Below are 16,092 nucleotides of genomic sequence, written 5' to 3' on the forward strand. Positions count from 1 at the left end.
ATTGAGATTCTGTCAGGGTAAACCCTCAGACTCTCTAATAATCTCCCCTCGTCTGCAGATGTACTTTAAGTTTGCCTCTGATAAGGCTGCCGTGAAACGGATCAATACTTGACAAATCAATCGCATCAATAATCAGGGAGATTAGTGAAGCAGTGCGGGAGAGAATTTTGAAGTACTCTCCTCCCGCATTGCTAATGACAGGCACACTTGAACATAACTTCAATGACACAGCCATTTGTTGTAATTTTTCCATTAACTTTTAAGCCTTTGTATTTCATCCCACATTTTCATAGGAGGAGGTTGCCTGCAGTGAATCACTTGAGATACACTTAATCCTTTACACAAAAAAACCCTACCACCTTTGCTCTATGTTAGTGCATTCATGCTAGACATGCATTTAATAACTTCTACTAAATTCATGCCCAAAGTAAATCCAATAATGGTGCTTTAATAAAACATTTCAGGTAATATTCTTTTGCTTTTCATCTATGGGTCAAATAGTGATTAAAAAGTGATACCTGCCGATGCATTACTTAGGAGCCGGCAGAGCTTCTTCTGTCACCCATACAGGCGGCAGAAGTGATGTGTATCATTACAATGTGGTGGAGCTCCTGAAATACCATTAGCCACGCTATAAGTGTGCGTTAGAGTCAAAAGAAGATCTCTAAGCCAAAGTCTTTTTCCTTCAACTCCACTTTCCCTTTTAATAAGCCAGCACATTGTAAAAGTGCAAGTATCCCTAAGGGCACATACTGTTATTACTAACTTAACACAAAAATTGATAGTTTCAGGGTACTTTAACATGTGTGTCCAAAAATAAATAGGACTTTAAATTAGTTTTCAGTGTAGAATGAAATCAAAAAAGAAACACTGCTGAGTAAATTAATTAAAAGTTGCCATAGGTAGGCTTATTGAATCGTTTAACTTTTGGAGGAGAAATAGTAATCAGTATTTATAAATTATGAAGCAAGGCAGAGAAAAAGTCCATATATTAAAATGCTCATTGGATGAAAGTCTTTAAACTTAAACTAAGCTCAGATGCATAGTGACCTGGGTTGTTTATGTCCACATATCGCATGTTATAGAAGATGTGGGGGTATAAGACCGATTTTAAGGGCATAAGGAATAGACTTGGGAATTTGTGGGGCCAGTTCAAGTCCAAACAGGAGTCAGACAGTGTTATGAAGTGTGGAATAACAGGTGCGCCTTTGAGCAAGGCATTGAACCCAAAACAGCCTGGATGCCAACGATGTGGCAGCCCTGTTGCTTTGGCACTCTACAATGCATGTGTTACCTGTGTTTGTAACAATATAACTAACAAGGAGGGATTCATAGTGTATTTCTGCTCTATTTATATGGAGTCTTTTTAATTATACTCATATGAAGTCAAATGTGTTTGTTTTAGTCCCACAATTACTCCCTTTGCAAAGTATGATGACTAGTGCAGTCCATTTCTTGATACACAGCGTCTCCCATAGTCACAGTGAGGATGACACACACACACGCACTCCAGCTCCTTTTGAGCAATTACTCACTGCCCTCTACTGCCGGTAAAGAAGGACTGCAACTGTGAAAAAAAAGGATATTAGGAATCATGCTGGGTTTCCACAAACAGCTTGGCACAGAGGATCATGTTTGTTGCTGTGCGAGCAAATGGAATAAAGATCATCCCGGTGCAGAAGAGCTTTAGTTAAACGGAGCATGGTCATTTGTTGTAATCTATGTGGGTGAGCTGATCCTCCCATGCACTATTACTGTGACACATCCACGCACAGATAAACATTCAATGAAACACATTCAATAAAAGAGAAGAAATGAAGAATATTATAAATAAATGAGGACAAATACCGAAAGCATTAAGTCAATCTCAAAGTCATAACCAAGGATGAAGCACTTTAATCATATTTAGATGGGGAAATATTCTCAAAACACTCATACTTTACGAGATTTCATACTGCAGTTTCATCACATAGCACTCTTTAAACATGGATGGAAGACATCTTTCATCATCTTTAGGAACGGAACAATAATCCAGCTTTATTTCTTTGAAGATGCGAGTTCCCCTCACATTGCCTCAGCTATGCCAGGCAGCGGTGTGACTGAAGGTCGGTACAAAAAATAACATGTTCTTCTCTGCAGCAAGGAGTACAAAGCCTGCTGAGAAAAAACAGTTCATTATAGTCCCCGTTGTGGAAAGGGAAAGTGGTTCAAGACTGCAAACAAGAACACAAAACCTCAAGAAAGGACGAAAAGTTTAAAAACATAAATTCTGAAGTGGAATATAGGCTGTACTTCAGAAACCGCCCCAAATAGACCCCCTCACACACACACACACGACAACACAGACTATCACACCCCTTGTTGTTCAATACCAACCATGTGTGTGTGTATATATATATATATGCCGTGAATAACAATATGGCTGCTACATACTACATCTGAACTGTTACAGAATTACAAAAAAAAAAGTTACAAATTGTGTAATTCTTTTTTTTTTTAAACATTTTTATCTTCAGCAGGTAGATAGAAGGTTGATTAAAAAACGACTGAACTGGTGTTTCATGTCTTTATGAATTAATGTCATGTCAAGGTGGATCTCAATAGAAAATGGACAGAGGTGTCACTCAAACTATACCTACCAAATATGCAAGGCTCGCACGGAGCTCCTGGTGTAAATTATTGACAAAGCTAGTCTGTCATATTTGAAACTTGAATACTAAAACAGTCTGGGGCTGTTGGAGCTCATTATTGAACTCGGTTCATGTACGAACATAGAAAATCTGTATTCAAATGGTGCAATGAGTGCATTTCTGATCCAAACCATATAAAACAAAGAATGTGTGGAATCAATTAAAAGGCAAAGCATTTAACTTAAGCTAAAGAAATGTAAAGGAAACTGACATCACAAAAATGTGTTAAACAACATAAGAGTATAGCAGGATTGGTCTTTTGACTGTGCTTTGCTGCTGTAGATACTATTATATTATTTTTGTCAATTGTGGGGAAAATAGACGGGGATTTCTTCAATGTGAACCATTAAAACACTTACAGGATTATTCAGGCACCCTTTGGATTTATCTGCCTTTGAACAAGATAATTGAACACATACGTCAGCAGGTTTGGATGTAATAGTGTGCATCGTCTCAGAAGTGTCTCTTAGTGAATCTTTTAGCTTTTCGGTCAACGACAATTTACAGTTGGAAAGAAAGAAATACCTGCCAGAATACATCAAACCAAAACACAGCCTTCTTGCAGGAAATGAATTGGGCCTGTGGGCGTACATGGTGGGCCAACGACCTCTTTTCATAAATGCAGAGACATTGCAAAACCTGAAAATTGCACAATTTGACATATGCACACTTCGGACACAAGTTCAATTTCACACAATGCTAATGGCCACAGCCCACATACCTGTTTTCCTTCACTTGCAGCTCAATTCCCCGTTCAATGTGCGTTGTCTGTCAGCTTTCCTGTTTGGAAATCCTGTCAAGAAGGTGCTTAATCCTGAAAGCCTTCTTTTCTTCCGAATAATCCAAACGAATCAAAGTGTCTTCGAGCTAGCAGGCTAGCAGTTAGCCATGGCTTCACTGGAGGACACATTTTTACAAGCAGTTTTGTTTATAACAATAGCCTATCTCGCGGCTGGTGAGCCTATAGTGTTTCATTTCAAGTTTTTCTTCAAAAGCTAGACTTTAAAGTATGTGCTGCATAAGGTTATCCGCGTTGTTTATGGTCACCGCAGTTACTTTCTTCTAAAGACGGAAAAATGAAAACGTCTGTCAATTACGACGACAACATTCGAAAGGCCAATCAAGTTGCAGGTGTTCAGTTAATTAGCCTCACCTGTGTCATCATATCTTCGAGCATGCGAATTGTTGTTTTGTTACATTCAGAGCACTTGACAGCAGCTGCCAAATTAAACAAAAAAAACCTTGGAAACTATTGTATTCAGGCACTGTCAATAAAATGTTGAATCGTTATAAAAATACATATACATATTTATAAATAATTTCTTAATAATTTTTTTTCATGTATTGCTATTGCCAGCAGATGGGGCCTTTTCTCTTGGAGTATTGTTTACAATCTAAATAAATGACAAATTACGTTTTTTTAGAGGTTGATTTGGATGTGTTTTTATTCTCTGTAGCCTATACATTTTAAATTCAACTGCATCAAGCAAAGAAAAACTCAAACTTTATTCTGCTTTGGTATGGGCCGCATGCTTTACCGCAATGTTTCAACCAGGTCTTCAGGGGACGGAAAAGTCAATATTTTAAAGCAGGTATGTAATCAGTTTGGCAGGGTTAGTACTACTCTTCAATACAGAAATCAAATACACAATACAAAATATCAAAAGGGTTTCCTAAATTCATTTTTTAAGCCTCAGTGCAGGAAAAGGAATTGATAGGGCATCCATCACTGCCTGCATACAGTGTCTAACTGTTTTCTTAGCAGCTTACAAGCCTAGAGGAAAGGGTCAGTATTCACTGAGGGAGAGGCACAAACAACATTCAATGGACTATTCACGTGAAGAGCTCAATAAAGAACGATGCATGATTGGAGGATGACAAAAGTGCAATAGGAAAATTAGCAATGGCCTCTGCATGATATGCTTGCTTTACAGGTATTATATCCTTTATGATACATGCTGGAATGAAAATGGCTCAAGTGTATCATCTGTGTCCAGATAAGAACCATATGAATACATTCATAGTTTGCCATGTGATATGCCAGAGGCAACAAATGATTGACAAGCAGCTGAGATTAACTGAGATTTTTGAGTTTATGAGGTCTGCAATCAAACTGTGTAAAGAAAGTACACTGTACACATGCTCCTTTATTAATCAGAAGTAGTCTTTGGCTTGCTTCTTTACATGTAAATAGATACATATTGTTTGTAAGATGTAATTTGTTTCCCATAGTGTTTTCACAAACTGTACTCAAAACAGGTAATAGTGCACAGTTAGGTCACACACAGTGATGAAAGGGGATCTGCTTGATTAAAATAAATTCCTCCCCTCATAAACTGGCCTAACACATCTTGGATGTTTGTTATGCCATCTGATTGTATAACATCTGTCTGCGCTAATAATGGAGCCTATCAAGATGTACAACAGTAAGTAAAGATAGAGGTATTTAAAAATAAAAAAGAATGTCCATCTAAATACAAATATGAAATATACTTAAGAAGTGGCATCTTCACATTTCACATTTCAGCATAGTCGTAAACTACATTTATGTACACATTAAAACAAATGATTATATCACACATCATATATATTTTGACACGCTCAACAAATCATACTGTTGATAGATGTATCATAAATTATACAAATTTAAAATGCTCCGTCTCAGTCAAATCACATGACAACTTTTGTATATGAGCTTGTGTGAATCATTAGATAATATAGATAACATACAAATTTAAATACTATTCAAACCAAGTTTGTTAGGGTTTCTGTATTTTCTACTTACGTACATGAATATAGTATTATCAAATTATTATGATGATATTGATCTTTTTGGGTTATATGATTTTGTAAACGACAATGGGTAAATCGCTTTTATTTCTTACCCCTGGCCCTCTTTGCTTGCCGTAGTAGCGTATAAAAGCTTTCCTAACCGGAAGTTCCGTCCCTCTTCATCCCCTCTCTGAACGACTGAGTGAGTTCCACATTGACACATACAAAAATTACAAATACTATCATCATCCATCCTCATCTCCACCAATAGTTATATCCCCGCTACTGCTAAAATACAATGTATCAATTCAGCTGGCCCATGACAATATAATCATTTTTATTTCCGAGACATCTATTCCCGTTGTTATAACCGATAAACTGACTCCATCTTTTTCTGCTTTCCCGCAGCGTTCAGTCCGCTGACACGGCAGAATGGTAAGAACTTCTCATTTAAATACTTTAATAGCTCGGTGTGAATAGCTGATAATGATGTCTCTTGTGTTTGTTGGAATGGTGTTACCTGAAATGTGTTGTTTGTGATATTTAGAGCGTCAGATACGGTGGCTAGCATTGGTGATTAGCATTAGGATACTGCTGCTCACTGGGCCACCCGGCTGCTGTCGGTTACATGTTCACAAGCCCATAGTCGCATGTATTTACCCAAATTGTGATGTGCTAGAGTTAATAATTTCACATCTACTTTTGAACTATGTTAGCTGTAGCTAATAACATCTGATTTATACTTAACTAATCTTACGTTAGCCACCTGAGACTGGCGTTACTAGCTAATGTAGCTTTTGACCTATGGTTGTCATCAGCAAGGCATGCTATCATCTCAGGCTGATGTGCTCGTGATGCTTTTTAAGTCTTGCAAGAATAATGATGGACCTAGTGCTGGGTTTCGATTGTGACCAGAAACATCAGTTCCACCGGTCCCCTAACATCACTGTGTTGTCCATTGTCAATCTCTGTCTTGATACTTTGCCTCAATAATAATATTAGTGCCTTCTGTTTATCTGCATAGCCTCGCAAGATCGAAGAAATCAAAGATTTCCTGCTCACAGCCAGGAGGAAGGATGCCAAGTGTAAGTCTTAAGTTCCTATATGGTTAATTTCAGTTGTGCAATGCATGGCTTAACTTCATGTTTGGCCTCTGCAAGAAACTTAAACAAGTAAATAGAATCTTTGTTGTTCAAATAAATACCTGAACACTTAATAATCTATTTCAGTACAGACTAATGGGCTCTCCCACATTACTCAGTAATTACTAGGGTTACATTCAGTGTTAAGATTAGTCTAATTGAAAATGTGTCTACAAACGTACATACAGTTTTAGATTTGTAAAGCATCACTACAGTCTTGGTTTGAAAGTGAAGAGATGCTCACATGTGTCCCTGATGTTTGAATGTTTTTTAATCCAAGTAGTTGTCAAGAGTTGCATCTAAACTGGCTTCTTTCTCTTTCTTCAGCCGTTAAGATCAAGAAGAACAAGGACAATGTTAAATTCAAGGTCCGCTGCAGCAGGTACCTGTACACCCTTGTCATCACAGACAAAGAGAAGGCTGAGAAGCTGAAGCAGTCTCTGCCCCCAGGTCAGTATCTAACAAGACATTTCATTTGACCTTGCTCATAGTCTTACATTTTCGTTTTTTTAAAGAAGTTTCCCTCTTTCCTGATGGAACCCTGTTGTGCACCACTTGAATGGTGTTAGGATTTGTTGGTCTGAGTTTCTTATTCTACTAGTATGTTTTCAAGGATTCATTTACCGGGATGGTGTGGTGCATATCTGACAGCAGAGGATAGTTCTAGTTGTAGCAATCTACTGTAGAATAATGTAAAACTCAAATTATGTAAACGAGGCAATTCTCGGAGCATTCACAGAAACACATTGCAACTGTTTTACGGTGCTTGAAGTGATTTCAATGCATTTCTTAGGCCTCAGGAGCACAACCTGTGTTTTGGACAGTAACTAAACAGAAGTTGAAATAGATTAAAACGGCTTTGGTTTGTAGCAAATGTGAAGAGTCCACATAGAGTAGATATATGGTTGTTGACAACTGGTCTAAAGGCTGAAGCGGGCAGGAACAACATCAGAACTTAAACTGAAAAAAACATAATGTAGAATACTCCCATCATTGCAACAAAGGCTAAACAAAAAAATAGACATAACAATTTTCTCCATTTTAACATGACTAAAGAAGGATGGACAGGGAGAACCTTCATTTGTGTACACTGAGCAACCGGACATATATCTCCCCTAGTTGTGATATTTGCAGTGACTCAAAGTTGACTTTAATATAGTTTTTGTATCTTATTGATATTAGATAATTACAAATAATTCAGCTGCATGTGGGGTTGGCTATTTTTCTCTTCTATAAATCAGAATGACAGACACAGATGTTTTCAGTCTTCACTAGTGTATTTAGGTGGCTGCTTATAAGTGATCATAGTTGAATAATTAAGAGGTTATTTAAATGGTATATGGGCCAACGCATCAACTAGTTATAACTAGTGTGCAAGCAAAATACCTAAAAATGGTGCTTCTGATGTAGTTAATGTCCTTTTTTTTAAAGCACACATGGGTGTAAATAAAGCCTTTGTTTGCGTCTCTTAACTAGAGATCAAACATGCTGCAACATAAATATAATTTCATTATTACAAAACGTTGCTTACTCCTTGAATCTCAATAATAGCGTCTTTGAAGTTTGGTATTTGTAATGCTGACATGAGCCAGTCTGTCTGGTTTCTCAGATATACAACAATGAGTGTTGTTTTTTTGCAATTCCAAACATGTGTTAATTAGTGAGTTACCTCAAACCAAAAGTGACTACTTGTATTCAGAAGTGAAAAATGTTTAGTTGGGTACATGAAATTAGTGTCATTGTTTGCAGGTGTGATGTTTTTTTGCAGGTGACTCTTTCTAACCAATGTTCCTTTCCTCTTCACAGGTCTGGCTGTCAAGGAACTGAAGTAAATCCGTGATCAGATAATTGTAATAAAAAATGGAAAACAGTTATTTCTCTTTGGGTTTTTTTTCTCAACTGAATTGTCCTGATCTAGCCTGTTTGCTAAAACAGCATGGTCATATGTATTTGTACCTCTTTCCACAAGATGTCACATTTGAGCTATAATCAGTAGTAAGAGGAGAAGTGAGGGGAACCACTGTCCGTGTCAAAGCTCTGTAAAAACTATCCCAAATGATGAGACATTAACCTTGAATATGCCTCACTTATTTATTAAACGTGCTCAATTGCCCTCAATTACATTTATAATCAAATTCCAATTGTATGTTTAGTTTTATACAGTCTTGCTATAACTCGGGTGGAAGAGTATTTAAGTAGTATATGTTCCCTCAAAAAATGTAATATCGCCTATGGAAAAAGTTTGTTTTTCCAAGTAAATACCTTTTGAAGACGAACATTTGCTGTCCTTCAAATGATCTGGAGCATTTGTAAAAGACGAGCTAGTCGGCCCTTCACTGCTGAACACTACTGCAATGCTTTATTTGACCAAAAATACATCTGAAAAACAGTGCGAGAATTCTTTTACATTGTTAATCAAGCACAATGCAACTAGCTAAACAGTTTCATGTCGTGCTACAGCACCATTACAAACTTAGCATGTAGACTTTTCTGAATAGATGCTTTACATCGAATAGTTACTGGGATTTAATTTAGCAGAAAATCACTACTGCAGTTTCTACAGATTTCACCAGTATGTTCATTGGGGTATGTGCAGATATATATGCTGACTGAACACCTTTTTCCTTTTCAAATAAATGGTGAAGCTAAGGTTGCTCATGGTTGATTCTGACGTCCAGCATGAGGACATGACCTGCACACCTGCTGTAAATGATAGATATTTGTAATGGCTTGCGTTAACCACTAGGTGGCAGTGCGGTAGTTAATTCCGCAGAGAGACGGCTGAAACAATGGTTAAACAATTTAAAGATGTCGATATTAAATGTATATCACTACACATTGAATACACATTCTTTTTTAACAATATTAGTTCCTCCTGGAAAACATTTTTGTAAACATCAGGGGCTTCCTTGCGCGCTCCCGTCTCTTCGTGTCCTAACTCGGTGCGCGTCCCCTCTTGAGTGTGTATAGTATCTGTCGGCCGGATAGGAGCGGAGGGTCCTCACTGACACGGAGTCGGAGACATGGGCGCTGTGTGATTATTTCTTCTTTCATGCAAAAACCTCTGCCGGATTTCACTTTGCAGCCACACTGGTGTCTGACTGGACTTCTTCTACGGTTTCTCTCATGTGTGGCTGAGAGAGTGTCTCCACAGTCGAGTATGCTTTTATCTCCGTCTTTGTTTGATATGAGACGGGATTAAGATCTCCGGAGTCCGCTTCAGTAACGGGAGGCTAATTTAGGCTGTAGTCGAACTTTTTTTTGTAACTGGGCAGGGATGTCTTCGGCCCGGGTGGATTACATTGCGCCCTGGTGGACTTACTGGCTTCACAATTTCCCTCATATCAACCTGAGGTTTCAGCCCATTGACAACAGCTTCCAGCCCGAAGAGGAGAACTACCAGCAGGTCAGTACAAGGGGATGGGACAGGAGCCCGGTTATCAATGCCAAAACTGAAAAACCGGACCCCTTTTGCACAATATAGTGCTCAATTGTGAGTTTTTCCAACAATATTGCAACATATTTATCAATCTTTCTTTGATAATCCTCCAAAAAATATAGCTCAATAGTCTTGGCATTTGTGCTATCATCAGTTCGAGGGTGTTATCAATAAGATTGCTACTGCCTCCATGTTACATTTTGCACGATTGATGACAAAAGATGCATATATGTCTATAAAAAGTCTCTTCCAGGAAACTTAAGTAGAAGAAGAGTCCACCATATATTTGGACCCAAAAATCAGTGGACCAATCTATTTTAGGTGTTCCAATTTGTTTTGTATTTTAAAAAAACAGTCTTTGCTAAATGTTATCTCATATGTATATGTTTCAAGGAATATTACAGATATGTTTCCAGTAGAAACAGAACATTCGGAACTTGTAAATACAGCCCTCAATTGGGCATGTTACATTTTTTATTTATTTTTAAGTTGGACAAATAAGCCTTTGTCTCGGTTGGGGAGCGATATGATCAGGGAAATGTGTGCGTGTGTGTCTTACTGTCTGAGAGTATGTCTGTGTGTTTGCGTGTGTGTATGTTGTATGGATGTTTTACACCCATTAAGTGGTTCCTGTCTAACTCCAGAGGCGGTGACAGGACAGGTTCACACAGTTTTGAAGTGGCCTGGGATCAACTGTTGGATGACTAATGACCTGCTTGCGATCACATGTCAAGAACAATGAATGATTTATAATTTCACTGTTTAATCTTTCAGGGTTCAGCGTAGCTCCTGTCAGTGCATGTGGACATCATGCTCAGAAGAGATGACATAGTAGTTAATTGCTGCAGCGTTAAAGCACGGGGTTGATCAGGGTGAGGTTAGTGGACTTTTAGGGTGTGAGTTGTCCATCAGAGAGGGGCCTCATATTCATGTGCAGTGACAGACAATGGAAATAAGTAAGTGTTGTGAGTCAAATGAAAAACGTCTTACAAAGGATTACATTGGGCTACATTTAGGCTATTAATTCCTGGAGATGTCTGCATTGTACTCTGCAATCACGCTTTCCCTTCCCTTATCATCTACTGTACAAAAATATTGCCAACAAGCTGGAGCTTATTGGCTTGGAGAGGAAACATATGTGTCTGTGGCCCAATACCATCTTATTCAACAATAGATTTGCGTAAAAACTGGCTGTGATGCATTTCAACAAAATATCTAACTAAATTGGATTTTTCTCTACCTAGTATCAGTTAAGAGGCGAAGAGAGCCTAAATGATGAAGATTTTTGTCTTTTTATACTGCCAGTTTCCATTCTCAGTAGCACTGTGGAAGTGGAGTCAGAGCCACAGGGTGTGGGAGTGGAGGGTGGGGAGTCTCAGCTGGAGATCATCACTTCCTTCTGAAAAGATAGTCAACCACAGGCAGACACTTGAGTCATGGGGTGGGAAACCCTGTCATCGCAACCGTTAACTTCTCTTCTTTGAATTTCATTTCTCTGTTTTTCTCTCGACACAGCTTCTCCTCTCCTCTCGGTTGTCTATTTTTTCACTGATATGGGTCCTGCCCTGGCTATCAAACTTAATTCTGACCACCACCTCCTTGGTTTACTGCATTATCAGCAGTGATGATATGCTGCATATGGGGAAGAAGGTGATACATCGCTCCTGGTTGTGCATGCAAAGTTGTTCAGTTGTTTCACTTTTAATCAAACATTAAAATAGTCTGTGTTGAAGGGAATGTAATTGATCATCTTGTTCCATAACACTGCACAGCATCACACTGTGGTCTTAATGACATTTTTTCAATTTTCCTTCTGCTCCTGGATGATTATCAGCTGTGCAACAAATAGTGGAATTCCATCTAATGGAACAAAAATTGAACTTCTTAATCGAGCGATGTAATGTTGAGTCCACTCTTTTCGAAAGGAATTGCTGGATCGATATTGAATTGGCCTCATCAGTGGAGAGTATTGATGTGCCTTTTACCAAGGCTCGTATTCCTTTTATCGGGAGTTGTAATTAGCTAGTTGTAGTGTGGGCAATCCTGGAGAATTCCTCTCTTGGCTTTGCGCCATCCAATGTGATGGAATGCAAGGGGTCTTTCCCTGTTCTTTTTCTGTGTGCTTGTAGTACGTTTCTCACCCTCTGTTGGACACTGGTATTGTCTGTAATGGAATGTCAGAATCACCTGACTAGAGGTCCCTCTAATTTATGTCTTCTGACAATAAGCAAGCTATTCTATCTAGGGCTGCACGATATATCGTGTCGTGACGATAAACGCGATATGCGCATGCGCGATATTCACATCGCACGACGTGACGATTTAAAAAAACAAAAACGTTTTAAATTTATATTTTTTTTAGGGCTTGCGATATTATGTTCGGCGCTGCTAACCGAGCTAGCTCAGCTTGTTGCTCTGAAAACTTAAGATCCAGACGTCCGTGACTAAAATCCTTAATCCGGTTAAATATAGTTAAAAAAATACCAATTGTATAGCATTAAAGTTCAAGAAAGGATGGTTTGCGGGGGAAAAAAACGGTCTTTTCTTCAATTCCTGTATATTTTCATATCGCAATATATATCGCAGGGGGGGAAAAAATCGCAATGTCAGTTTTTTTCCAATATCGTGCAGCCCTAATTCTATCCTTGCCTTACAGTAGCGTATTTTGGAATTTCTCACTCAGAGCTGCATAAAACTGTAGAGTTAAGGGTTTTGAATGCTAACATTAACTAGTGTAGGTCATACTTCTATTGCTCAGGACAATCTGGACCATTTTGGACAGTCTCTTCCAGGGAACTCATGACGTTGCCCTCAGTAATACACATAATGATAACTTTTTTTTTAAATATACCGATGCCTTCACTCACTGACCCCTCTGTGCGATAGTGACATCCCAGCATTGTTGATGATTGCTTTGCTGATGCACATCCTCTCCTCAGCGGTCACACAGCACTCCTCAGTCAGGACTGTCTAATGTGTTAAATGTATTTCTCTCTGCTCCTGATGTATTTGTCCCGAGGCCTGGAAGATGAAACGAATGCTAAAACTGACAACTGGAAAAGTCCCCCCAAAAATAGGACGGGGGCCTAGTTTTTTTCTATTATGTGTGTGTGAGCTCATGTGTGTGTGCATGTCTTTGTGTGTTTTGAGTCAGACATCATGTGTAGGTCAGCAGGTCCTTGTCCATCTGATTTCCCCTCCCATTTCCTGCTTTGTGACCCAGACACGTTTTTGCCAAATGTTTTCTGTGTTCATCATGTGGACTGCTGCTCCTCCAGAGCCAGGGTCACAGCAGTTTATCTGTGAGTTGATGGTCATTGTGAACGCTGTGATGGAGCACACTTAATTCCAGAACTTTGTAATAAGGCCAAAGTAAAAGAGGGGGAAACATTTGCATTGCACATATTGCCATGCTTCGGTTTGCTTCGTGGTATAGTGTCACGATTCTTATGTTATGTCACGTTTTTAGTTTTGTATGTCTTGTTGTGGGTGTTTTGCTGTTCTGTTCTCCCTGTCATGTTTTCCTCCTTGTTTCTTGTCTGTTCCTTCTCCCTATGTTTTCCTCCCTGTCGTTAGTTTCCCTGGTGTGTCTGATTGTCTAATTGTGTTCACCTGTTGCCCTTGTGTTTCTGCCTCCCCTGCCTGGCTGTTTCTCGTCTCGTGATTACCCCTCCCTGTATTTAGTCTTGTCTCTTCCTGTGTTCGGTGTCGGTTCATTGTTTTATTTTTCCTGTCTCCCTCCATGTCAGTCACCGTCAGCTTTTTGGTATTGTATCTTCCTTGTGTTTCCTTTATGTTTTATGCCATGTTTTTGCCATCTTTTACAATAAAGCTCACTTTTATTTTCTAGACCAACTTACCTTTTTTTTGTATTCTGCTTATTTGCCAAATTGTAACAGACACCAAGGTTCTTAACTTGGCTGGAGAAGAGAACGGAGCAACCATCAATTGTGAGGTTGGAGGCAGGGAGGGTGGAGCTTTGGAGAGGGTTGATTTGCTGCATTTGAGTTTCAGCAAGTTGCTGCTCATCCAGCTCCTGGGGTCCTGGTGGCAGGTGGTGAGAGAGGTGGGGGGAGGGCAGTGTTGAGTTTGGTGTATATGTAGACCTTTGTATCACCGGCCTAACAATGGAACTGGATATTATGATGACGGAGGATAGTGCCAAGGGGGAGGTAAATGATGAGCAGGAGTGGACCCATTGCTGACCCCTGAGGGACACCTCGTGAGACATTGGAGCAGCTTGAGGTGGGTGCTGAGTTGAACATTGTTTTCTGTCTGTAAGGTAGGATGAAAACCATGAAAGTGCAATACCAGTGATCCCAATGTCAGCCAGACATTTGATGAGTAGTGGATGGGAGATGGTGTCAAAGGCAGCTGTCAGGTCGAGGAGGGTGAGAATGGTGAGCAGTCCAGAGTCTGCTGCACGGAGGAGGTGTTTGGTGATTTTTTCCAGGGCTGTTTCGGTGCTGTATTTTTGCCGGAAACCACATTGGAAGGGTTCATGAAGGTTGTGTGTGTCAAGGTGTTGCTGAAGTTGGGCAGCAACCACTCTTTCAAGTGTTTTTGAGATGACAGAGAGCTTGGAGATGGGCCAGTAGTTGTTCAGCTCACCTCGATCAGCACCAGGTTTTTAAGGGTTGGTGTGACTGCGGCAGTCTTGAGGTTTGGCGTTACAGTTACAGTTGTGAGGGAAGAGTTATTTATTCTTGTGATCAGTGGGGAGGTAGAGGCAGGCTTTAACGAGTGCAGTGCAGGGGGGGCACTAATTATTGATTTGCATGTCTTTTTGCAACACGTTGGTTAAGATGCAAACCATGGAGACTCCCAATATTGTCAATTGATGAACTTACTATCCATGATAAAATGATATTGATTAGGGAGGCAAACCCACATTTCAATATGCAGAGCCTACATTTTGCTATGTAGATATTTGAACATACTCGATAGCAGTGGCGGCTGGTGGAAAATATTTTAGGTTGGGCTGTGGAAATGGTGACCAAACAATACTAAATATTCACTCACAAAACCTTATTATTCATCTTTGCTGCACATCCAACCCATCGTTTCACATCGTGAGATGAGACAGAATCGAGGGGTACCCATCATTATCTCTCAATTAAACGAACTCGCGGAGATAATAACAAAAACAGACATCAAAACATGTGACGCTAGGTAGCTAAAAATGCTAACATGGCTCACCTGTGTCGTAGTCTGGTCAAAAGTGGTCTTCAATGGCATTACAACGATAAAAACGATGCTGAAGTTAATCAATAGGTTAATCCAATGTGTCTGTGTCACTTTGAAATGATTTCTGATAATCCATAAGCAATGAACCTCCTTTTCCGTTTCTAGATGTCAGAGCTAGAAATATTTTCACTCTGATGCAAAACTGTGTTCGCGAAGCCCCCACCTTTTTGTTTTAGCATGTGTGTGAGCAGGGAGATTCCCGATCGATTCTATTGGCTCTAACGGTCAGAAAGAGATGTCAATCAACAACATTTACTAATGGGTTCCAGAGAAACGGTAAAACCCCCATTTCCACCCAAATCACCTCAGAGGTGAGTTTATTTTGCTAAACCTCTCTAAAAAGGTCAAATTTCACTTTTTTTGCATCAATCTTGATACAGGGTACTTATTATATGTTGTACTTTGGATTCCGAATTGAATTAGTCTACCTTACCATCATCCAAGGGTAGTTTTTACTATAAGTAAAAAAGAATCTTTCGACGGACACTACAATTTACAGTTTTTTACTATGTTCAATCTGAATTTTCTTTAAAATAAAAAACATCTATATTGATTCTGACTTTTCAAAAGTCAGAATCAATATAGATGTTTTTTATTTTAAAGAAAATTCAGATTGAACATAGTAAAAAACTGTAAATTGTAGTGTCCGTCGAAAGATTCTTTTNTTTTCCAAAACAGCAAGATGAACAAAAAAGGTCCCTATCGAATCTCAGGATGAGCACTGAACAATGAACACTCTCTCATTTCTCTAACTCCCCTCCTCGACTCCAAATCCCCTCCTCGACTCCAAATCCTCGAGACT

General features: G+C 39.2%; 1 protein-coding gene and 2 long non-coding RNA genes across 3 annotated transcripts in view; 2 read left to right on the top strand and 1 right to left on the bottom strand.

Annotated features, from left to right (window-relative positions):
• Positions 1 to 1,881: 1,881 nt before the first annotated feature.
• LOC104957868 (uncharacterized) lies at positions 1,882 to 3,855 on the bottom strand. Its single transcript, XR_799703.1, has 2 exons — positions 3,412 to 3,855; positions 1,882 to 2,157 (listed from the first exon to the last, which is right to left on the bottom strand). It is a non-coding gene; the product is annotated as an uncharacterized lncRNA (long non-coding RNA).
• A 1,753-nt stretch (positions 3,856 to 5,608) lies between these two features.
• Positions 5,609 to 8,478, top strand: LOC104957869 (uncharacterized). The gene is made up of 5 exons (XR_799704.1): positions 5,609 to 5,664; positions 5,871 to 5,897; positions 6,487 to 6,547; positions 6,932 to 7,054; positions 8,411 to 8,478. It is a non-coding gene; the product is annotated as an uncharacterized lncRNA (long non-coding RNA).
• A 1,091-nt stretch (positions 8,479 to 9,569) lies between these two features.
• LOC104957871 (protein tweety homolog 2-like) overlaps positions 9,570 to 16,092 on the top strand; it is a gene marked incomplete at its 3' end in the record, with an annotated part of 17,734 nt that continues 11,211 nt past the window's right edge. Inside the window, exon 1 of the mRNA XM_010785543.1 lies at positions 9,570 to 10,010. Within this exon, the coding sequence (XP_010783845.1) occupies positions 9,882 to 10,010 (129 nt within the window). The remainder of the gene's footprint in view (positions 10,011 to 16,092) is intronic.

The sequence above is a fragment of the Notothenia coriiceps genome, unplaced genomic scaffold (assembly GCF_000735185.1).
Source record: "Notothenia coriiceps isolate Sejong01 unplaced genomic scaffold, NC01 NC01_scaffold00027907, whole genome shotgun sequence".
In the NCBI taxonomy this organism is placed as follows: domain Eukaryota; kingdom Metazoa; phylum Chordata; class Actinopteri; order Perciformes; family Nototheniidae; genus Notothenia; species Notothenia coriiceps.